At 36.2% G+C, this 25,975-nt stretch overlaps 1 protein-coding gene across 1 annotated transcript; it reads left to right on the top strand.

Moving 5' to 3' along the window:
* The first annotated feature begins 24,666 nt into the window (after positions 1-24,666).
* On the top strand, positions 24,667-25,473 carry LOC145010105 (uncharacterized). Its single transcript, XM_078968688.1, has one exon. It carries the CDS (start codon positions 24,667-24,669, stop codon positions 25,471-25,473), a length of 807 nt encoding a protein of 268 aa, XP_078824814.1.
* The last annotated feature ends 502 nt before the right edge of the window (positions 25,474-25,975 follow it).

Raw genomic sequence — 25,975 nt, 5'->3', positions numbered from 1 at the left:
ACCTTTGATGATCCTTGAGTTTAGGCCTAGGATTTTGTTAGGCTTTAAAGACTAGTTCATATCTTTTTACCCTAGACATTACACAAGTGTTGTAGGATTAGTTTTGGGTTATCTCTCAATTATTAATTGAGACTTGGTTGTTTAGTTAACATGGGGATTTCTCCAATCCAGTAGTCCGAGTGTTTATCAGGTATTTTCAGTAGTTTAGGTGAGTTTCCTCACTAGTTCCATGGGTCGAAGGCACCAATGTCGTCCTATTGTTTGTTATGTAGAATTTTAGATGCTTTGTGATGATTATATGGAAGACCAGGATCTGGTCCATGACATTTGTATGAAAGACGAGGATCTGGCCCCTAATATTTGTATGAAAGACAAGGATCTAGCCCCTGGCAGTTATATATAAGACTAGGATCTGGCCCCTGACATTTGTATGCAGGACCGATATTTAGCCCTCGGCAATAGATGGAATGACCATGGTTTGCCCCACGACATTTATCTTCTTCATGAGTGGTATGTGGTACTTGGGGAACACACTAAGTGTTATGCCTATAGTTTATGTTTATGGTTTCAGGTACTTCTAGTTCCGAAGGGAAGGGCCCAACGTGATGGCACAACATCCTCCCTCGTAGTTTCCACATTTGAAAATTATTTGTACTCTAATGATTTAATACTATGATTGTATGGGTTCTAAACAATTAATGAATGTTTTGAATGACAATAATTGGAAAAAAGTTATAACAATTTAGGGCGTTTCAAGTTGGTATCAGAGCCTTGGTTTGACGGATTCGGTAACACTTACGGGTGTGTAAGAACTCAAACTAGGGAAATGGTAATTTTTTAAAGATTTTTTTTAACTTCTGGAAAGGTTTTATCAAAAAAAGGAACGGGTGTCGTATGTGCTATCAGATGAGCTCAAGTAAGTGGTTCCCAAGTTAACATTACTTATGTCTTATGATTTGTGTGCTTGATATGAGTATTGCATGCTATATTAGGGCTAACGAGACCTTCAAGAATAATATGATATAATTGCTTGATTTGTGTGATACCTTATGACCTAGTAGAACCTGATGTTATATATTACTTGGAAATTAATATCTACTAAGTTAATTGGTAATTTTATGCTTCCAAAGTTGTATATGATTAGGATTGTATAGCCCTAGAATGATCGATTTTGCCTCATTTCCTGTTCCTTGTTTGGTTGTGGACTTAGGGTTGATTTTTCATTTGGTAGTCTATGTGATCCTCTTTTATATACAACTTGCATGCATAAGGCAAACCACGGTGTTGATTAAGATTCTTGGTACTGTGAGTGGTCAGATTTAGGAGTTCCTAAGAGAATCTAGGATATGTATGCTATGTAGCAGGAGATTTGTTTGTGGTTGTATTATGGTGACATACAGGAATCAGGATTAACCATGAGGAAGGTACAAGTAGTTATGGACGGTAGTATTGGGCCCATACTACTAGAAGTACAGACATGTACCTGAAACAAGAGCAATCCTGATAACTCTAAGGAGGCCTTGTGTCGGGAATTTTTCCCTCGATTCATAACTGATTGTTAATATGTTGTATTTCAGTTTGTGGATAGTGATGATTACCCGAAGAGGTTCAGGTTGAGGTTTTCGCTCAGGATCTTGTTTAGGCATTGAACCAATTGATAAGAGGATGCGCGAGTTCATATCGGTTGAGGTTACTCATGGTATATTGGATGCTACCCCTGTACTATTTGCTACAATCAAGAAGGGGATTATAAAGTTCATGGATGAGAGGCTTAGGATAGTTCGCGTCGAGATTGTTGTGCATCAGATTGGAGCTTAAGTTCCCTCATTTCGGGAGTTCAAGGCTTGTGCATCTCCCGAGTTCTTTGGGGTTAAGGACGCCATTGATGGATCGATGACATGGAGAATGCGCAACGAATGAGCTTTTTCCCTGAGGGGGAAACGATGAGATTCACATCTTGCCTACTGAGGGACAGAGCACGGGCTGGTGGGAGGAGATTACCAGAGCTCTAAGAATGACAGTGGTGGTAGTGATGACATGGTAAGACTTTGTTCATAGGTTACAGAGGGAGTTTGAACCAACTATTGAGGTACAACAGTTGGTGAGAGAGTTCTAGGACCTTCGCTAGATTACAAAGACTATGGTGGAGATCACTGCTAAATTCAGGGAAAGGGCATTCTTAGTCCTACAGTATGCTGCAGATGAGGAGATAAGGAAGACAATATATCATGACATGTTGAGGGAAGATACCATGGAGTTTGTGAGCTTTTGGGGTGCAAGAATTAGAGTGATATGAACGAAAAGGTATGCGACCGGGATATTGAGTTGGAGCTCAGGTTGAAGCGGAAGCCGGATCAGTTTCAGACAACAGTGAACCAGCAAAAGAGGTCGAAGACCTACGTTGCTCACACTAGAGGCCAGCAGGTTCAGGGATGTTGCACCAAGTGTGGCAAGCCGAATAGTGCGGCTTGTTGATCAGCAGGTTCAGGATGTTTTAGTTGTGGCCAGTCAGGCCACGTGAGTAGGGATTGCCCCAGGAGAGCTCTGATTTGCTTTCATTGCAATCTGACCCGCCATAAAAAGGACGATTTCTTGAGATTTTCTGAGAGAGCAATGGTGGCGCCTGTACCAGCCACCTTGAGGATTATTGACAGTCACTAGGGCTAGGCGGGGGCTCTTTTGGTGAAGATTCGGGCTTTTCAACTAACCATCGATGAGGCCCATGTAGCACCGGATGTGGTCACTGGTATGTGTTTTATCTCTACCTGTTATTGCTTTAATTGTTTCTACTTATGCTTCTTTCGATCATGCATAGGGACCTTTTTGTTCAATGGTTTGTCGGCTCATGTTCTGTTTGATTCGAGGGCTACCCGATCCTTCGCATCTCTTGCGCTCAGCAAGAAGTTTTGAGATGCTCCGGGGACTTTGATTCCGCTCTAGAAGTGGAGACTGTGGATAACCGTACCGTGAGTGCTTTGAGGATTTTCTGTGGGTGTGTCCTCAACATGTTTAATGAGAGGTTCTCTATTGACATGGTGCTGATCCCGTTGAGAGAACCAATGGCTTTCATTGGAATCGATTGGTTGGGCCCTAATGGGGTCGTGATTGATTGCGAGCGACAGATGGTGAGAGTTCGAACCCCAAGTGGAGGAGAAATGACTATTTCTGGTGAGAGAGCCTTGCATGCGCCAACTATCTGTTCGTCTGCGAGGGACAATAGATATTGGCAACATGATTGTTTTATATTTGTATGTACCATCCTAAATTCCAAGTCCAAAAATTTATTTTAAAGGCAATACTAATTCAAAGCGTTATGTCATTCCAACATACAAAAAGGGTTTATATGACAAATCATAGTTTCATTTCCAAAACACTTGTTTAATTATCATGAGTAAATATCCTAGGCTAAATTGTCATGGTGTGTGCATTGCAACCCTCCCAAGATCCTCTTCTGAAAACTGAATACCTGAAACCAAAACTAAACATCGTAAGCACGAAGCTTAGTGAGTTCCCCAACCTACCACATACCATACATATCTACTGATCCAAGCATGACATACATGATACTGAGCACATAACCACCACTAGGCCTCGCCTGGCTTCGAGACCCGCTCGGCGTACAAATTTGTTTTCCTTAGGCCCCACCTATCTCCGGGCCCCACCCACTAACATATACTGGCATACAATCATATCACAACATATAACTAACATACTTTACTGGATTACTGTACTAAGTCCTCGCCTATCTTGGGCCTCGCCCCTGTCCTGCTACAGTTGAATCATGGAACCTCATCCACGCTCCTACTCTTAGTGAGATAAGGGCCCAACCCACACTCACTCTTTTCCTTACTTGGGCCTCGCTCGTGCTCTACTGCTAATAAGGTATGGAACACCGTCCACACTCTGCCATTGGTGAGATACGAGACCTCGCCCATACTCACCTCCCTACTAGGCACATACATGTATCACATAGACAACAAGTATCACTATCACACAAACCATTCTTTAGGCACCCGCCCGCTAACATTGGACCTTAGTCCTAAATGTCATACTAGCATACTATGCCTAGGGCTAACCCCCTGGGTCTTCCTACTCATAACTACATGGGTCAGCATTATGGCCGTAGACCCATTCACACAAGGGGAAACTCACCTGCACTACTGAACTTTCCTGATAACCCTCTGGCTGCTTCCCGACAAGTCTCTAAACCGCTGCTCCACTAGCTCCCCGAGCTTCTAATATCAATATAACACTTAGCTCCAAACTAGACTCTAGAAGTCAAACTAAGTTAACTCTGGTCAAAGTCCAGGTCCTGGTCAAAGTCAACCTTCTAGTTAACTCAACTCGCCGAGTCAACGCATAGACTAGCCGAGTTGTACGATCTCTGAGTCCCATCCTGTCCAACTCACTAAGTCACCACTCAACTCACTAATCTGCATCTTAACCAGAAAAGGTTGAGGTTCTGCGACCAGACTTGCCGAGTCCAAGAACAAACTCGTCGAGTCCAAGGCAATATTGAACAGACTCACCGAGTTGTTCTTCCAACTCGACGAGTTCCTGCCCATCTTCATACAACTCGTCGAGTCCACCAATGTGACTCACCGAGTCACTTCAGTTCTTAATCCATACAGTGGCTTTTCGGGCCATGCAGGGGCTCCAAACTGTAGATTTACTCTTCTAAGGCCCACCCTTCATGTAAAGTTTCAAACTTTACATGAACCAAGGAGCTATATGCTTAAAACACTCTAGGGATAGCGTTTAAGACAAACATGCTTCACCGAAACACCAAGGGCTAATACTTTAAGGTTTTTTGGACCAAGACAAGCCTAGATCTAAAGTAGCAACCTCATATCTGGACTTCTAACTTGAAATGGCTCCTTAACATCATCCAAGAAAACATCTAGAAGCAACAAAGGAAAAGTGACAGATCGATACCTTCAAACTGATGCTTACAACCCAAGAGTTGAATCCTCCAGCTCCTTAGTGGTCAAATCCTCCAAATCTTCCTCTTGCAAAATCCCTAAGCTCACTTTCCTCCTCCTCTTACTCAATTTAGGGTTTGGAATTGCTTAAAGAAGCTTCTGGCCGATAGGGGGGCTGAGGAGATGACATAAGGTCCTTTAAATAGGGTGCAAACCCAAAGACTAGGGATTTTCTCGTCTAGACCAGACTCGCCGAGTCCACTCTCCGACTCGCCGAGATAACTCGGATTTCCGCTTCGATTCGTCGAGTTCTTCCCTGGACTCGACGAGTTGACTCCTTGACTTGGAGCTTTTCCTTTCTTTTCTTGGTCTTTCTGATTCTTGGTGTTACATTGTAGCTTATGTTTTTGACATGCGGGTTGAGGGCACGATGGAGTTCATCAGGGTACCCATTATACAAGATTTCCCATTTGTTTTCCTCAAGGATTTACCAGGATTGCCTCCCAAGAGGCAGGTTAAGTTTCAGATTGATTTGGTACCCAGTGTGGCTCCTATAGCCAAGGCACCATATTGTCTGGTGCCATTTGAGATGCAGAGTCGCCTACGCAGCTACATGTGCTGCTAGATAAGGATTTTATTCTTATGAGCAGTTCTCTTTGGGGAGCACCGATCCTATTTGTGATAAAGAAAGACTGTTCATACAGAATGTGCATTGACTACCAGGAGTTGAATAAGGTAACAGTGAAGAACCATTACCCATTTATGAGGTTTAACAATTTGTTTGATCAGCTTCATGGTGCATATTGATTTTCCAAGATTGTCGTATGAGTAGGGTACCACCAGATGAGGGTCGTGGATGAGGATGTGTAGAAGACAACCTTCAAGAATCGTTATGGTCATTACAAGTTTGTGGTGATGCTATTTGGGCTCACTAGTGCACCAACAATGTTCATGGATATCATGAATCGGGTCTGTAAACCGATGTTGGATCAGTCTGTGATTGTATTCATTGATGATATTTTCGTCTAACCCAAGACAAAGGAACAACATTACCAGCATTTGCGAGAGGTGTTGAAGACGCTGAGAAAGGAGAGGCTTATGCCAAATTCTCCAAATACAAGTTCTGGTTGCGTGAGGTGCAGTTTCTAGGGCACATTGTCAACCAAAAGGGAATCTTGATTGACTCGACCAAGATTGAAGCTGTGATGTGATGGGAGGTTCTGAGGACTGCATCTGAGATCCAGAGTTTCTTAGGCCTCATGGGGTATTATCGGAGATTTATTCAAAAATTTTCTAAGATTGCTGTGGCTTTGACCTATTTGACAAAAAAGAATGTGACCTTTCAATGGATGCCTGATCTACAGTTGGCTTTTGAGACTCTGAGGCAGAGATTGTGCGAGGCCCCGATTCTCATGCTCCCAGGGGTTTGGATGGTTTTGTGTTTTACTTTGATGCTTCTATTTTGGGTTTGGTAGTTGTTCTTATGCAGAGGGGCCACATGATTTTTTATGTATCGAGGCAGCTAAAGGCTCATGAGGCGAACTACCCCACACATGATTTGGAATTGGGAGTCGTGGTTTTTTTCCCTTGCGATGTAGAGGCACTATCTGTATAGGTTACAATGTACTATCTACACTGACCATAAGAGTTTGAGGTATATGATGGATCAGTCGAATCTTAATATACGGCAGTAGAGATGACTAGATGCGGTAAAGGATTATGGTTTCAAGATCCTATACAACCCTAAGAAGGCCAATGTGGTGGCGAATTCTTTGAGTCGCAAGGCGGCGAGTTCTTCTATCAGAGATGTTTGCTTGAGGATAGTTGTTTGGGATTTGATCAAAGAAACTCAGGTTAAAAGTTTGAAAAAGTAGAATTGGAAGGCTGATCGGATCAGGGGATAGATTCCCATGTTTTTCAGGGACAACCAAGGGTTATTGACTTAGTGTGGTAGGGTTTAGGTTCCGAAATTGGGTGGGGTGAGACAGACGATTCTTAATGAGGTGCATAACTCAAAGTTTTCTATTCATACGGGGACATAGAGATGTACAAGGATCTGAGATTGAGCTGTTGGTGGCCATTTCTGAAGAGGGAGATAGCTTGGTTTGTTAAGCGATGCTTGACTTGTAGGAAATTCAAGGCCAAGCATCAGATACCCCACGACAAGATGTAGCCTTTACCCATTCCCTTGTGGAAGTGGGAGGACAACACCATGGGAAGTGGTAGTTTGGCACAAAGTGCTAGTTTTGGTGGTCTTGGAACGGGATGTTCATTTCACATTCTGCTTTTGGAGGAAATTCCATGAGGATTTGGGTACTTAGTTGCATTTTAGTATAACGTACCACCCTCCGACCAATATCCAGAGAGAGCGGACGATTCAGATTCTCGAGGATATGCTCCGGGAATGTCTGTTGGATTTTGGAGGAAGTTGGGATACTTAGCTTCTACTGGCCGAGTTTTCCTACAAAAATAGTTATCATGCCAATATTGACAAAACGCCATTTGAGATGTTGTATGAAAGATGGTTTAGGCCCCCGATTTGGTTGGGGGAGGTCAGGCACCAAGTCATTGGGAGTACAAAAGTTGTACTCAAGACTATGGGGTTCATTCGGTAGGCACACGACATATTGCCAGTCATGCAAAGGGGACAAAAGAGTTATGCCGATCGGTGGCGTTCAGACCTTGACATTCAGGTAGGAGACTTTATGCTTCTAAAGGTGTCACCTTGGAGTGGTGTTATCCGCTTTCAGAAGTAGGGCAAGTTGGGACCCAGATTTATCACACCCTTCAAGATTGTGGCCCGACTGGGCAAGGTAGCATACCAACCAAATTTTCCTAATGAACCCAGTCTAATGTATAACACCTTCCATGTTCTGTAGCTTCGGAAGTGTGTAGCTGATGAGTCTGTAGTTGTTTGTCTAGATGATATTTAGGTCGATGATCACCTGAACTATGTGGAGAGGCCGGTGGCTATCTCATATCGAAAGACAAAGGTTTTGCGTAATAAGGAGGTGTCATTGGTCAAGGTCTAGTGGCAACATCAAAATGGTTCCAAATGGACCCAGGAACCCGAGGTGGAGATGAGAGAGCACTACCCTTATTTGTTCATTGTAGCAGACTTCAAGGACGAAATATAGTTCAAGTGGGGGAGAGTTGCAACATCTAATTTTCAAGGTTTTCTTTTGAACCCTTGAGTTTTGTTTCAGTTGCAAGAAGGGACCCTGATGTCAAAATTCGTGACTTTTGGTGTTGCTCGAGTACGCGGGGCCTACGCCTTGGTACACTGAGCGTACTATGACTTGTGCCAGTAAGTTGCACGTACTCTGGTACGCCGGACGTACTAGGTTTAGACCAAAAACCCTATTAATTAGGGTTTATGCACTATTTAAACACCATTACGGCCCCAAGTAACCTCCCCTTTATCAGCCTCCATCCCAAGATCGGCCCTCTTTGCAAACCCTAGTTCATTTTGAGCAATTTGAGCTTTTTGGAGTGATTGTGAAGAAGGACCTTCAAGGAGTATGTTTTGGTCTTAAGACTTTGGATTCTGCATCTCCTCTTCATTGTGCACCATTTGGAGGTATAAATCTCCAATATTGGCATATGTTCCTTTAGATCTTAAGTAAGAGTTCTTTTCTTCCTTTTTTTTTCCCTAAAGTTTAGGGTTTGATGAGTATGTGTGACAACCTAAAATGTTCTATCCTGTACAGTCAAACACTTAATTGAAAGTCAAACTCATTCCTGCTATCATTTAGCACAATTTGGATTCTGTTTGAGCGTTCCGAGCCTTGTACACTTAATGGATAAGTGTCGGGGTTTATCTACTGAAGTTATAGCACAAAGAAAAAGCCTGAAACACTTTGACAAGGAGTTCACGGCCACCACAATGGAGTTTACGGCCGTAAACCCCATGTGGGCCATAAACTCCACCTTATATGATGAAATGTTAGCCATTTGTTCATTCCTTTCTTTCCCTTGGCTGATTTCCTCCCAAATCCTCTCAACTATCATCCCGATCTTCATTCCCAATCTTCAAAACTAGTAAGTTTCTTGTCCTAACTAGTTGATATATTACTTGATCTAGTGGTATTACATGATTTCATCCGTTAAATGATTCCAGTTGTGTAGATCTTCAAGTTTCACTAAGAACACACACTAGTGTTCTTGGCCAAAACCGACCATTCAAGCCCCTAGATCGTAAGTACTCTTGTTCTAACTTGTTGTTCACTATGTTTAACATGTTTAGGATTTAGAAACATCAAGAATCAAAGGATGAATGAGAGCTTATGGACAAGGATCTCCCAAGGTCGTAAACTCCCTTTAAAGGTGCAATGATGCCCTCTCTTCCTTCCTTATGCCCAGAACTTAGCCTAGAATCATACAACAATGAACTAGGGACATTAAAAATTCGATTTAGTACTTCATACCATGAGTTTACAGCCGTAAACTCATGGGGAAGTGGTCCCTAGGCCGTAAACTCAAGTTGAGGTCAATTCTTGGACTTCAAACTCACCTAGCCTCTTGTTTAGCCTTGGAACACTTAACCACTTAAGATATCATACCTTTAAGCCTCAAATGGAGACCCTTTAGAGAGTTTACAGCCAGGAGTAAACTCCCTTGGGCGGTAAACTCCATTAAGTATGGTCCATGGGCCATAAACTCAATTACAATGCCTTATACTCCTTTGTTGCAACCCAACGGCCTCCTAAAACTTTGACCAAAGTGTTTTCCACACATTAGGGTGTTTATACTTGTCTAATTAGTGTTATAATCACTAATTGTATATATACATATGTCTTTATATGTTATTAGGATCATTGTGTGTGTTCAAGTCTTCACTTAACACCAAGCACTTGTCCGACACTTCCATATGATCCACTCACTACAAGTCAGTTCATACCCCTTAATTAACCTTTTAAATATTTTCAAATGTTTATAAATGCTTTTATGGGGGGAATACAAGTTGAATCATGCTAGTTATTATATCAATCACATGTGATTAATAACTAGCATACAAATAGATTTACTACACTTTTAGCTATTTTACCAAACATATTACTTCAAATGACTTTGTCAAACATTTTTACATGTTAAAACTCTTTATCAAACCATCTTACATACTGTATGTTTCCTTTCAAACTCTGTTACAATTGTGTTTGAAACAAAGGTTTTTCTTATACTTAAAACTGTCTTATCAAACAAACTACTTTCAAATCGTTTTATAAACTAACATCAAGTCATCAATTTTTATTTATTAAACTTTTCAAAGGTTTTACAGAACTTCTTTTATACTTTTATATTGTCACATGCATGCCTATATATGTATAGTTATATAAGTAATGTTTAAAGGAATTAGGACTGCTAGCTCGCTTTAATTCCCTTTCCTTGTTTGGATGTGGCCTTAGGGTATCGGTTGTTTGTCCGAATGTTGTCTAAATATTAGTTATATATTATGTATATATATCTAGACATAAAAGTTCCATCAGTTAATTCAGTACCTTTGGGTAGCAAAGGCATACTTTGGTTATACACGTACATTACTAGTAACTATAATAGGGATAGTTAGGAGATACTACTTACTATTCCAAGTACAAGGAATCACACAAGAGTTAGTTCCTTCATGATTCTATACTAATAAAATACATACTATATGAAGAGATACTAATACATAAAATTACAAGACATACAATTACAAGAGATACAATTACAAGAGATACAATTATAGAGATACGATTACATAGATACGATTACATAGATACTATTACATAGATACTATTACACAGATACTGTTACATAGATACTATTACATACGTTACGGAACTTACCATTCCACACCCAAGGCTGTTAGCTACAGTAGGGAAAATGCATATCGACGGGTGTCTATGGTTGTACTGTTCGGCGAGTTACCACGTCGTGAATATCCTAGTGCAAAAGCATACAATTTTAGTTATTATATTATTTTCCTTATTACCTTTACTTTGTGTCACATTCACATAATCGATGAGGTAGATTAGATATGAATAATAATAGTTGTATAAGGGAAAAACCTTCACTTATGTAAAGGTTCAAACCTTCAAAATAGTCGAGTCTTGGTATAAGACTACATTTTATACTAGTAGGAAATATGAGATTTTCTAGGGTTTTCATATTTATACAAAATCTTCTTCAAACATTTACAAGTCTTTGCTTTACAATTTTACAAATCAAATACATTAAAATACTTATGAATTCACCAGCTTTATTGCTGATAGTTGCTTTCAAAATAACTTGTATTCTCAGGTCACAAATAGGCAGGTACGACGACCAGGTTTTGTGAAGACGGAGCAATCAAGACTCGTCTTTTATTTGGATTATTCATTATGTTGTTTTATACTATGAAAGAACACACATGTATTTAAAAATATACTATTAATGAAATGGATGATGTTGTTGCTTGTTTACTACTTTGCATTGTTGTGATACTTTACATGACGTCCTCCGCCCCAGAACGTTTCCGCCATTCTTGGTTTTGGGGTGTAATAATATGAAGTAATCCTAAGCCCTCAAGGTGTCCTTTCAAAAGTTTTAAGGAATCTTTAGTTATAAAAACGCAAGCTTGGACCTTCATTTGTCCCCATCCAAGAGTTAGAGTTTAGAAAATGGTGAAATAAGTTAGGTTTTTAGTGTTGGGCTTCTTGTATCCATGCAAAGGCATAAAGTTTGCAACTTTATGGCCTTAGGAGTCTTAATGTTTTCAGATCTAAGTTTTAGTTGTAAGATCTTAAGTCATTATGGCATTTTACATGGGTTTGCATGAGGGTTCCATACGCTGGGCGTAACTCCGTATATGCCGCGCGTACTGCATCCCAGTCTCGATCCACATGCTTCGGTTGAGTACGCTGCACGACTAATTTGGTACGTCGAGTATACATCCTAGTCCAGCTTAGGGCCATTTTTAGGCCTTAATCGTTTGGATTGCATGTTGGGTTGGACCAAGGACTTTCTTATTGTTGGGTCACTTATGATGATGGGCCCATATTTCACCTTGGATGATCCTTGAGTTTTGGCCTAGGATTTTATTGGGATTTAAAGATTACCTCGACCCTTTTTACCTTTGACGTTAGACAAGTGTTGTTGGTTTAGTTTTGGGTTACGTATCAATTATTAATTGGGCCTTGATTATTTAGTTAGCACGAGGATTTCTCCAGTCCAGCAACCCGAGTGTTTATCTGGGATTTTCAGCAGTTGAGGTGAGTTTCCTCACTAGTTCCATGGGTTGAAGACACCAATGCCAATCCATTGTTTGTTGTGTAGAGTTTTGGATGCTTCGTGATGGATATATGGAACACCAGGATCTGGCCCCTGGCATTTGAATGAAAGACTAGGATCAAGCCCCTACTAGTTATATGAAAGACCAGGATCTGGCCCTAGCATTTGTAAGCAAGACCGAGATTTAGCCCTTGCCACTGGATGGAAAGACCATGGTTTGGCCCATGACATTTATCTTCTTTCATGAATGGTATGTGATACTTGGGGAACTCACTAAGCATTATGCCTACAGTTTATGTTTATGGTTTCGAGTACTTGCAGTTCCAAAGGGTAGGCCTGGCGTGATGGCCCAACATCCTCCTCTCATGGTTTTCGCAGTTCAAATAATTTGTACTTTGATGATTTAATACTACGATTGTATGGGTTTCGAACAATTAGTGAATGTTTTGAATGGCTTTAATTGGAAAAAAATTTATTACTATTTTGGGCATTACATTGCACATGTGACATAAACATAATTACCAAATCAACATGCATTTATTGATGCCAAAGCACATTGATTTTTTTGGACTAAGGACAAAAAGAAAAACAAAGTACATTGCTATTTTTTGCACTTAGGACATAAACATTCATAATAAGACGTCATGCTCATGTTGACCAGGACCTCTACCTTTTGTGTGTGGTGGATCCCCAACTCCATCAACCCCATGTCCATGACCCATAACAATTATGGTATCAAGAAACAAGATCCAAATCGACAATATTACCTGAAAAACTATAAGATATACATATACAATTTCTATTACAAATTACACATTATATAGGAATAAACAGTTCTATCCAAATTAAGAATCCAAATAAACTTTCTATTACAAGTACACATTACATAATAACATTGTCGATAATAACCTCCTACTTTTTTTGTTTCTTTTTCCATTATAGTGGTTCACTTTAAATATCATTATCAATAATAACATCCTACTTTTTTTTTCATTATAGTAGTTTACGTTAAATACCATTGTCAATAATTACATCCTACTTTATTTGTTTTTTCCATTATAGTGCTTTACTTTAAATAGTATTATCAAATAATAGCATCCTACTCATACAAAATACACATACATTCACATACATATACCACATTGAATAAAAATACCCATATAAATACATAAATACATACATAATAATCTAATATAATGAACATTACATACAAATACACATACATTCACATACGTATACTATATATAAACCAAATACACATGCATATATCAAATACACAACAACGTCCTACTTATACCAAGTACACATACTTTCACATACATATACCACATATATAACAAATAAACATAAATTCAGATACATATAAAATATACATAATTGCATCATACTTATACCATATATATATATATATATATATATATATATAGATCCGGTAAGAAATTTTTTCTGGTAGGAAGGTAAGAAATGTTTTTACTACATATTTTTTTGACGAACAAAATAAATGAATCATTAGATGATTCATTTTTAAGATGATTCACAAGAAAAAATTCCCAAAAAAAACATCTTTATGATTCATCTTTAAGTAAATTAAGAAAAAATTCATTTTTATGATAATTTTAGTGAATAAGAACAAAATCATTGTATAAATGAATTATCGAGATGTTTTTTTTAGAATTTTTTCTTGTGAATAATCTTACAAATGAATCATCTAATGATTCATTTTGTTTGTTTGCGAAAAAAATATGTAGAAAAAAAATTTCTTACCTTCCTACCAAAAATTTTCTTCTTATTTGATCTTGACTTTCACTTTAAATATCATTATCAATAATAACATCCTACTTTTTTTTTCATTATAGTAGTTTACGTTAAACACCATTGTCAATAATTACATCCTACTTTATTTGTTTTTTCCATTATAGTGCTTTACTTTAAATAGTATTATCAAATAATAACATCCTACTCAGACAAAATACACATACATTCACATACATATACCACATTGAATAAAAATACCCATATAAATACATAAATACATACATAATTTACTTAAAGATGAATCATAAAGATGTTTTTTTGGGAATTTTTTCTTGTGAATCATCTTAAAAATGAATCATCTAGTGATTCATTTATTTTGTTCGTCAAAAAAATATGTAGTAAAAAAATTTCTTACCTTCCTACCATAAAAAACTTCTTACCGGATCTATATATATATATATATATATATATATATATATATATATATATATATATATATATATATGGTATAACTAAGATGCTATTATGTATATATGTGAAAGACTGTCTATTTGGTATAAGTAAGATGCAATTATGTATATTTTATATGTATCTGAATTTATGTTTATTTGTTATATATGTGGTATATGTATGTGAAAGTATGTGTACATATATAACAAATAAACATAAATTCAGATAAATATAAAATATACATAATTGCATCTTACTTATACCAAATAGACAGTCTTTCACATATATACATAATAGCATTTTACTTATACCAAATATATATATATATATATATATATATATATATATATATATATATATATATATATATATATATATATATAGATCCGGTAAGAAATTTTATCTGGTAGGAAGGTAAGAAATTTTTTTACTATATATTTTTTTGACGAACATAAATTCAGATATATATATATATATATATATATATATATATATATATATATATATATATATATATATATATATATATATGTTCAAGTTCATTTGAGACCATTCTAATTTTGTGAGACCATGAGACCAAATCTAAAAATAATTTAAAAATGCAAAATAAATGGAAAAATCCGAAAATTCTTTTTTTAAATATTATTTTCGAAACTTGAATTAACTAAAATAAAATATAAAAAAATAAAATTAATAATAAAAAAAATCCCGTTTTTTTTTATAATACGTGAAATATTCTAAATATAATATTACACTGACATATTGTAAAAAATAATTTTAAAATACAAAATAAATGGAAAAATCTAAAAATTCTTTTTTTAAATATTATTTTTGGAACTTGAATTAACTAAAAAAAAAGAATAAAAAAAATCCTATTTATTTTTTTAAAATAGGTGAAATATTCTAAATAGAATATTACACTATACATATTCTAAAAAGAATTTTAAAATGCAAAAATCAAAAAATTATTTTTTTAAATATTATTTTCGGAACTTGAATTAACTAAAAAAATAAAAAAATGCGTTTGACGGTCTCACAAAATTAGGCCGTCTCACATTAACCTAACCCTATATATATATATATATATATATATATATATATATATATATATATATATATATATATATATATATATATATATATATATATATATATATATATATATATGCTTTCACATACATATTATCAGGGTTCTAAATAACGCGCCTTGGCGCCGAGGTGGGGGGTCGCCGTCCGGAAAACGACCAAGGCGTGATTGTAAAGCTTGGCGGAAAAATAACGTAGTAAGGCGCGCCATTTCACGTTTTTTTTTCGTAACGCGTTATGGGTCTGTTGACTTTGTTGACTTTGGGCTAAGGTAAATACTAAATAACTAAAAAAGTAAAAATCAAGTCCATTACATCAAAAGGGGAAATCGGTGTTGGGTTTTGAGCATTCTAACACTCCTAAGTGTACATGCAACCCTAAATACCTTGGATCTATGTTTTCTCTATTATACATGCAAATAAGAACATCCAAGGTATTATCCTAATCTAGCATACAAAATAATGAGTGTAACAAGATAGAATACATACCTCTTTGATGTAGAAAGTCTTCATGAAGCTTGAGTGCCTAGCCCCAATAGTGTGGAAGCCTCAAATGGAATCACAATCATCAAAACACTTAGAATAACTTGAGAGAGTTCTACACTTCATGAAATCGGCTAGCCCTCTTCTTCACTTTCTAGTGTGATTCTAGTGGCCGATTTTTGTCAACAATAAGATCTTTATATAGTGTTACAATTAGGGTAGATCCTTAGTTGTCATGGCTTTCCATTTCCTTGGATCCATGGGTTCAAATACACCATGGAGCATCCATGGACCATCCTATGGGTTTTAGCCCAACTTGATTATCCATGTAGCATTAGCCCATTATATAAGTATGGATGATTTACACAATCAACCCATATATTTAATTAGTCTTCTTTTGATCACTTAATTAATCCTAGATTAATTCTTGATCAATACTAATTAAATAATCTTATTATTCTTATTATTAATATACTAGAACTTATAATATGTTAATAACCATAAGTGTCTTATTTCTCTCATTATAGTCTATCCAAGTGCATGATGGTATGCAACCCAAATGGACCATGTCGGGTCGGGTCAAGTCTTACCAATTATAGTTATGGACTTAGACATTAATCCAACAGTCTCCCACTTGGATAAGTCTAAAACTATTATTGCGTATGACTTCAGGAACCAACTGACAATCGTAGCTCTCAAAAGCTTCTGTCGAACTCTGACCTTGTAGATGAACTCTGACCTTGTCCATGACTTGTCCATTAGATAAGGGATCATATAATCCTCTGTTCTCATGATATCAGCCGGACAAATACATGGAACAACATCGTACTTATTGTCCAGCAGTTTGTTTCCCGGTTTTCGATTTGTTTGACAAAGAACTTAATCGAACACATCAATTCAGTTCTGACCGGCCGGTACATAGGTCACAACAAAATCATCGAGGGGCCCAGATATCGCTTCTATTTCTAGAAGGAACAGATACACTTCGACTCATATGCTTGTTCTACTACTTGTTGAATTGTACACAAAGGCACGTTTTATAACATCAAGTTACTGATGCGTTTACGTGTAATCAATGCACAACCAACTCATAGGTAAAAACTCATATCTCTAGGTTTGAAAATTTATATGATATTACCGTCTCACGATCACTCGAGATAAATTCCATGAAGTGATACAAGTGAGCGTGGGTTTATTCCAATACTCATAACTTATGAGCACTCATGAATGTTGTAGCAACCATTGCCATGACTAAACCCATTTAGCCATCTACAAACCCGATTCATGATAGTCTTGATTCATACCTACTTCCAACATATGAACGACTGTGGAGTGTTTAAATAACTTAGTTATTCAGAAAGAATAACCTAGCTATTTTGGAAGTCAAAACATGCAAAGTGAAACACAATAATAATCGAATCTAATATGGTCTCAGAACCCTTTTGAATATAAATAAAACCACTTTTTATTTATCACCATATTGATTATGCATTATTCAATGTTTCAAATAATCAACTTAAGACTTGAATAAAAACAACAGTCGTCCCATGCTCCTAGCATGTACACTTTGTTTTTCTAAACAATAGTTATGCCATACCCCAAGTATGCACACTATGTTTGTCTATGATCCTTACATTGTGATGTAGATCATGATTCCAATGATACTCATTTCACAATCCCAAATCCTTATTGTAAATGTGAGAATCCCCGATTCCTATCATTTACCAAAAAACTGTTAGATTTTAAACTTTTATGCAATGTTCCTCTTGTAATGATTGTTCACAAAGTCACCAAAAATTATAGAGTATTCCAAAGAAGGTCAACTTCTATGGAACGAAAGTCTCATATTCAAAATACATTGCTTTGAACATCCTTCTTGCATTGAAGTTTTTCTAATCTTACATAGATTGAATAACTTCCACCTATGGAGACATTTCCATAGTCCCATTTTGAATATCACTTCCGAACAAGAGTTACTTCTTTTCAGAAAATGTCAATATGGTCCTGCTAAAATTAACACTGTACTTCCAAATGTCCTTGAGCAACCAATCTTTGGCAAACCTCAGATTTTCCTCGACAATTGCTTAATCACTTTAGTCATATCCAGTTCTAGACTTTTCCCTTCTAAATGCCCTGAGTATTTGGAAAATTTAGAAAGGATGAATATTATAGCACATGAAATCGATCCTATATCCGAAGCATATGGGACACGATTCATGATGTTTGACATAAAGACATGATACTAGACCAGTCTTTTGCTACAATATTTTTTATTTGCCATGTTTTCAAAATTTTACTATGAAGAGGGATGTCGTAATCATAATCGAATTTTGAAAATGCAATATATATAGAATTTCATCAAGTTGAACCATTCCAACACAAAATTCATATATATTCTTGACTAAAGATGATTAAAATCTCAATCTAAGCTTTAGAATTGACATGAAGTATAACTTCCTCTCCCTTAATTATAGCAAAACAACTTTTCAACCCCTGCAACTTCACGAATTGAAACTTTGTTTTCTATAATTAACATTGCTAGCTTGCAATACTAATCATAATAATCATGCTTCCACTAACATGATGATTATCAGCATAACACTTATGCTCCCACTAGCTCTGACATATTTTCAGAAATCTGCTGGACTTCTGAAATTTAGATTCATACATCCTTTCTTAGATAGCTCACACGTGTGTCTAAACAATTTTCAGAACTATGAAAAGGGATGTCGTAATCATAGTCTCAATTTCTTAGGCATTTGCCATTTCTCACAAGTCCATGTTAGTGTGCTGGTTAACCACATGCGCTCCACTAACGACTTTTGAAAATGCAAATAACACAATTGATATCTACGTAAAATCTACTTAGTGAAAGCGTTTCCTCACCATCATTTTCATGAATCGGAGAGAAACCTTATGACACTTAGATTTTATAGTGTATGAGTTCCTATCCATGTGAATTTGTCAAAACCATAATCACAAGACAAGGTTGGTGATAAATTCAAACTCATATGGATTAAACTTGTTCAATCTTAATTTCTTGTCACCTTGGTAGCACAAGGCCCACCAATGCTTCCAAGTTAAACTCTGATAACTCACATAAAAATTCAACTTATTTGAAGTAGGTACAGAAATAAGAATTATGTCAACACGATAGGTTGCAAACCTTAAGTCGTGTGCTAGTGATAAATTACAGGTTTCACTCTTGATTAAATCTTGAAACTCTTTCAGGATCTTCAAGGCTCCCACTGTCCCCTTGACATATAAGTTTCCCAAGTCAAGAACCATTCCTTGACAAAACAAATATTCAAGGGATAGTGCAGATTCTTATCAAGACTAACACTTCACACAATTGGTCTTAGTTGGTCTTTGTCTCATCCAAGACATCACAACTTACCAATCTCAAATGTACAAGAGTAGAAACATTTCACACTACATTTGATAAGTGTTTTAAACCTTACTTTATGTCACTCGATGTTACAATCTTGGAGTATGACTCTAAGAATTGTTTTGGAACGAAGTATGACTCATCTCCTTGATCTTAACCAATCCAACAATTCATGACCTCTCTTCTTAGCCATAACAATGCACTAAGACGTCCTTAGAGTATGAAATTGTGATATGGTTTCTAAATCATTAAGATGATCATAAAACTGATACTAAAGTACTCTCCCATCTTTTCAGATTTGAGAAACTTTTATCCTTCTGCCTAATTTGATTCTTCTTATTCGCTCTGCCATACATTGGAACCTTTCCAATGTTACAGAATTATACTTATCCTTATAAGTATAATCATATTTACTTAACTTTAGTAAATCATGACAAATCAATCTTTGTGGTGGACCTTGACCAGTGCACACCCAGTGTACCTAATTCCTTAGTCCTTCAATTGACTCACATATACATGTGATCAAAGAATTAGTCTTAATTTTTCAAAGATGAAAATTCTCATTCATCATACAATACAACTTGTATGATTCCAAGTTTCTGTCCAATTGAAACTTGGGTGATAAAAAAAACTTTCCTCATTTGGTAAATTCAGACACTACCACAAATGAAAGAATCAAATCCACTTTACAATAGTGCTATTACTGGAAACATATAAGCAACAATTTTCCACAGATGCCATTGTAAGGATATATATATATATATATATATATATATATATATATATATATTTTAAATAAATAAAATTAAAAAACCCCTTTTTTCTTTTATTTTAAAACTTTGCGGAAAAACTTATCCTTACAATCCACATGAAAACCTTGTTGTTATCTATTCACAAGCAATATATTATAACTCCTAAGAAGTAGCTCAAGAATCTAATCTTCAAACTATGCGATAGAAATCCATCTACGCGATCAGATTCAGCATATTCTTTCTTTAAGTTTCTTTACCTTTTCTTTGATTCTTAAAACATCACCATGTGACCCAGTCACATCATGTATCAAGAATCTCAGAATAGAAACTTAGCAGAGTTAGATAGTGGACTTTACCTGAAGTAGAGTCAAACTTATCAACTTTAACATCCTTAGGTAAATTATGGCAGCTTTGCAACCAATGCCCCTTTCTTTGGCAATATAAACATATGGACCCTTTGATACACGGGACTATCACAGACTTAGTTTTTCTCTTTACCATTTGGTCAACCGAGTTGACTATGGTCGGTCCCTTTCCATTGGGAAGAGAATGCTTTTCTGGATTTCCTGTGTCACTATTATCAATGTCTATCAAGTTTTGAGGAAGTTGATCTTAACAAATAGATAAAATCATTAAGGTTCTTGTCATAGTCCTTTTCATAGGTGTTCCAAAAGAACTCACTATGTGACATAGAAAGTGATTGAACCACCAAATTTTAAAGACTTTGACACCCAACTCTCCCGGCTTGTCAATATGTGACTACATCTCCAAGATGTGACCACACCAAGACTTTTACTTGCCAATAGGGCTCGAGTGACTTTAAACTTTTCAAGAACTTGTGGGTGAGGGAGAATAATTGGAGGAGATAGAGGAAGTGAAGCATGATGTTGAGGAACATCATCTTCAAGAGATTTGGGAAGATCATAAATGTCTAAACCAGACATGTTTTGGGAGATATTCAAGATAGTTGATTTAATGTCCTTAATATAACACCCAATATGAAATATTAAGGCTAGGACCCAACACAATATTTTATAATTTGGAAGAGGGATGCCGTAATCCAAGCTATAGGATATTTGAAGGTAGGCGAATGACGATTCACCAATTTCCACCGTGAAAAACGAAATAATTTATTAGGTTTTAATTGGATTTGAAATTCCTAGATCTTTTGAGATTCGTTGATCTTTTCAATGGCATGTTTCAATCTCGAGTGTGCCCTCTCCAATTTTGTGTCTGGGATGCCGAGGATCACAAAACAAGGTGTGAATAACCATACCAATTCACTTGGTACCCTTAATATTATCACCTAATTAATGTGCCGGTTAACCACACACGCTCCATTGATCTATGACAAACATTAAGTCACCCTTCGTGGTCCTTACTAGTCCAAGTTAGTGTGCCGGTTAACCACACACGCTCCACCAATGACTTGGTAAGGTACAAAGTGTGAATTCCATTGGCTAGCACCAAATTCACATTTTTCCTAAAGTAACTAAGATTGGGAATTATTAAGATTTTAGTTACTTAGTATTTATCATTAATACTTTTAATGAAGGGAGAATTTAAAGTCATTGTCCTACCCGTTCGGCTAACGACCCTCCACCGATCAAGCAAGCGGTGGGTGAGAGTATACACCCATTAAGTCGCCATTTTATAGGCAACAACCTTATACCCACCTTATAGACCGGTTTCGTGAATGAGGCCTACTAACGGTAAAACGACTTGTTCTTATACATATATATATAATAATTAACCATTAATGTTATAAATAGTATAAGTGTTGAATTTTAACTCTTTTAAAATTCTAAGGGTTAACTTGGAATTAAAGTATTCATAAGAGAAAACTTTTCAAATTCCAAAACTTGAGGGCAAGTTTTGAAATCTATTCAAAACTAATTAATTCCATAACTTATGTGTTTAAAGTAGCTTTAATCCAAAAAACTCTTCAAGTTCCATAACTTATGGAAGACTTTAAACTAATAAAAGAATTAACTTTTCTTTATTTTTATAACTTATGGAATTAATTAAGGTTACACTTTATTTATTTATTTATTAATGAAGTGACTCTTGAACTTCCATAACTTGAGGACAAGTTATGGAGTCATAAAAAAAAATTCAATGACACAAGACTCTTCATTTTGTAACCATTACCAACTTTTATGAGTTTTATGAGTCTTTAATGTGACTCTTCATGTAACTTGAGGAGAAGTTACACAAACACATTTTATACTCAACTCTTAGATTAAAATGGATTGAAAACAACTATTTCAATTAACTTTTCTATTAATCTAAGCAACTCATAAGAACAAGATAATTCAAATCAAACTTTCTCATGTAATTAGTCTAAACCTTAAACTAATACAAAACATGAATCTATTGACAATTATCTTTGAAAATGGATTAGCATGCACATCACCACATTAAAAACAAGTTTATAAGTTCAAAAACAACTTAGGGTAATGTTCCTAGTCCATTTCTAGCCAAAAACCTCGAAAATATGCTGTCTGGGGGTCCAACTCGTCGAGTGCATGAACCGACTCGGCGAGTTGGATCGTTTTGATCAATTTTTAGGCATGGACTCGCCGAGTCCCTTGATGGACTCGCCGAGTCTGATGATCAAACAGCAACACTTTCGATTTTCTTAAGCATCTATTGCAGGTATAACAAGAAAACAAGCCTACGCTCTGATACCACTGTTGGGTTTTGAGCATTCTAACACTCCTAAGTGTACATGCAACTCTAAATACCTTGGATCTATGTTTTCTCTATTATACATGCAAATAAGAACATCCAAGGTATTATCCTAATCTAGCATACAAAACAATGAGTGTAACAAGATAGAATACATACCTCTTTGATGTAGAAAGTCTTCATGAAGCTTGAGTGCCTAGCCCCAATAGTGTGGAAGCCTCAAATGGAATCACAATCATCAAAATACTTAGAATAACTTAAGAGAGTTCTACACTTCATGAAATCGGCTAGCCCTCTTCTTCACTTTCTAGTGTGATTCTAGTGGCCGATTTTTGTCAAGAATAAGATCTTTATATAGTGTTACAATTAGGGTAAATCCTTAGTTGTCATGGCTTTCCATTTCCTTGGATCCATGGGTTAAAATACACCATGGAGCATCCATGGACTATCCTATGGGTTTTAGCCCAACTTGATAATCCATGGAGTATTAGCCCACTATATAAGTATGGATGATTTACACAATCAACTCATATATTTAATTAGTCTTCTTTTGATCACTTAATTAATCCTAGATTAATTCTTGATCAATACTAATTAAATAATCTTATTATTCTTATTATTAATATACTAGAACTTATAATATATTAATAACCATAAGTGTTTTATTTCTCTCATTATAGTCTATCCAAATGCATGATGGTATGCAACCCAAATGGACCATGCCGGGTCGGGTCAAGTCTTACCAATTATAGTTATGGACTTAGACATTAATCCAACAATCGGGACAGTAAAAACCTAAATATACAACTTACAATTCAACACCATGCTCTCTTGATCGAACTCTCTACACTGATCTCATCACTCGATCGAACTCTCTTCGGTTTTTCACTTACAAAACTGGTCTCATCACTCGATCTTCACCTGCTGCGCTGCTTCGGTTCTTTACTCTATGTAATCGACTATAGTTCTTCACTGATTGAAATATTTACATCCTGCTTTTGTTCTTCAATTTCACCTGCGTGCATCGAGAGGTAACCACTAAGCCTAAGAAATTTTTTTGCTTATGTTGGATTATGTTATACATTCAATGATTAATTCAACCATAAAACTCATTCTAGTATGTTGATTTCAACCATAAAACTCATTCTCCAATCATACAAAACTTGAAGTGGTTAGTTTCATAAGTTATAAGTATCGTCAATTTGAACAGGGGATCAAGAAGTAATCTGCATCCATTTTGAGATTTTGTTTTCTCTTTCACCGGTATAAGTTGCAGTTAATTTTCTCTTAGAGGTTTTGTTTTCACTTTTCAATGAGCTCATTGTTTTCTGCATCCCTTTTGATCTAGAAACTTATATATAGCATGTTTTTAAGCTACTAATCTGTTTTCAACTTTTTTTTTCAAACAGGATATATTATAATTTTATTCAAGAATGGCTAATATTGATCAAGATTTAATTTGGATGGTGCAACAGAAGGTAGTTCTAATGTAAATGCACCCTTGAAAAGAAACTCGGATGATCCAGGATGGAATTATGGCACACTGTGTGATCCTCTAAATAATGATGCAATCAAATGCAAGCTTTGTGGATTTATATGTAAAGCTGGAATCACTAGGCTAAAGTACCATGTTTCAAGACTAAAAGGAAATGGTGTAGCCATATGTAAGAATGCAAGCAAAGAAGATAAAGTTGTGTGTGTTGCTTTACTTGAGAAGCCAAAAGAGGATAAGATAGCAAAAAAGAAAACTAGAAGAAGAAATGAGGGCAGAGGTTGAAATTGAAGTAGAAGATAATGAGTTTTATGCAGGATCCAAGAAAAAATGGTGAAGCAATTTGCGTCCGTTGGACAAGTTTACAAATCCTATCAACCCCGAAGGTCCTTTTGTCAATATGCATCAACAAAATCTTTTAGATGCACTTTCCAAAGAACGGAAACTTAGTGTACATCAATTCTGTGCACGATGGATGTATGAATCAGGTGTTCCTTTTCATTCGATTGATAACGATGCTTTTAAGAAGTTTGTTGAAGCAGTTGGGCAATGTGGTCGAGGTTATTGTCCTCCAAGTCAATATCTACTTAGGGAGCCATTATTGAAGGAAGAAGTTGAGAGAACTAAAGGTCTTCTCAAGAAACAAGAAGAAGAGTGTGCACGTAATGGTGGTTCAGTTATGACAGATGGTTGGACTGATCGAAAACGAAGAAGCATAATGAATTTTTGTGTGAACTCAAGAGAAGGAACAACTTTTCATTCTTCTATTGAATGTTCCAAAGATTCACACACATGGCAGTTCATATTCGATTATGTTGACAAGTGTATTGAAGATGTTGGGGCACAAAATGTGATACAGGTTGTGACAAACAATGCTGCCAATAATATGGCGGCTGCCAAATTGTTGATAGACAAGAGGCCAAAGATGTTTTGGACTTCTTGTGTTGCTCACACAATTGATCTTATGCTTGAAGCAATTGGTAAAGAAGGTAAATTCAAAGAATGGATTGTTAAGGCAAAAACTTTAACTATTTTCATTTATGGACATCATTGGACGTTGGCATTAATGCAGAAGTTTAGAAAGTGTAAGGACATCGTGAGGCTGGGAGTTACTAGGTTTGCTACAACATTTCTTACGTTACAAAGTTTGATGGAGAAGCAAGAAAAGTTAAAACATATGTTTACTAGTCATGAATGGACACAATGAAAATGGTCCAGAAAAAAAATGGATTAGGAGCTTATGCAATCGTGATAAGCCGATCTTCTTGGAATGGGATAAACTTATGCTTGAAGGTTTTCTCCCCGTTAGTCAAACTCCTTCGACTAGATGATGGAGATCGAAAGGCATCAATGGGCTTCTTGTATGGAGAGCTTCAGCAAGCCAAAGAAGATATAAAAATGGCTTTCAATAATGTGGTGATTAACTACCGTTCTATCATAGAAATTATTGAGACAGGAACAAAAGGTCGGCTTGATAGTCTACTACACATGATGGCTTACCTGTTAAATCCTTATTATTTATATAAAGATCAAAACATAAAAGATAATGTCATGGTTTCGGATGAAATTTTTATATGTGTTGAAAAGTTTTTCGTGATGACATTGACAAGCAGGATCATGTGATAAATATGGAGCTCCCAAAGTACAAGGAAAAAGAAGGCGATTTTGGAAGAATATTAGAAGCAAAGGGGTGTTCTGAAAATAGTAGT

This window comes from Lactuca saligna, chromosome 8, assembly GCF_052625555.1.
Source record: "Lactuca saligna cultivar CGN05327 chromosome 8, ASM5262555v1, whole genome shotgun sequence".
NCBI lineage: Eukaryota > Viridiplantae > Streptophyta > Magnoliopsida > Asterales > Asteraceae > Lactuca > Lactuca saligna.
The sequence above is the reverse complement of the archived record's forward strand: the minus strand, read 5'-3'. Positions and strand labels throughout refer to the sequence as shown.

Bases quoted from the DNA above. Each gene is read 5' to 3' on its own strand.
- LOC145010105 (XM_078968688.1), top strand. From the start codon at position 24,667: ATGCATCAACAAAATCTTTTAGATGCACTTTCCAAAGAACGGAAACTT.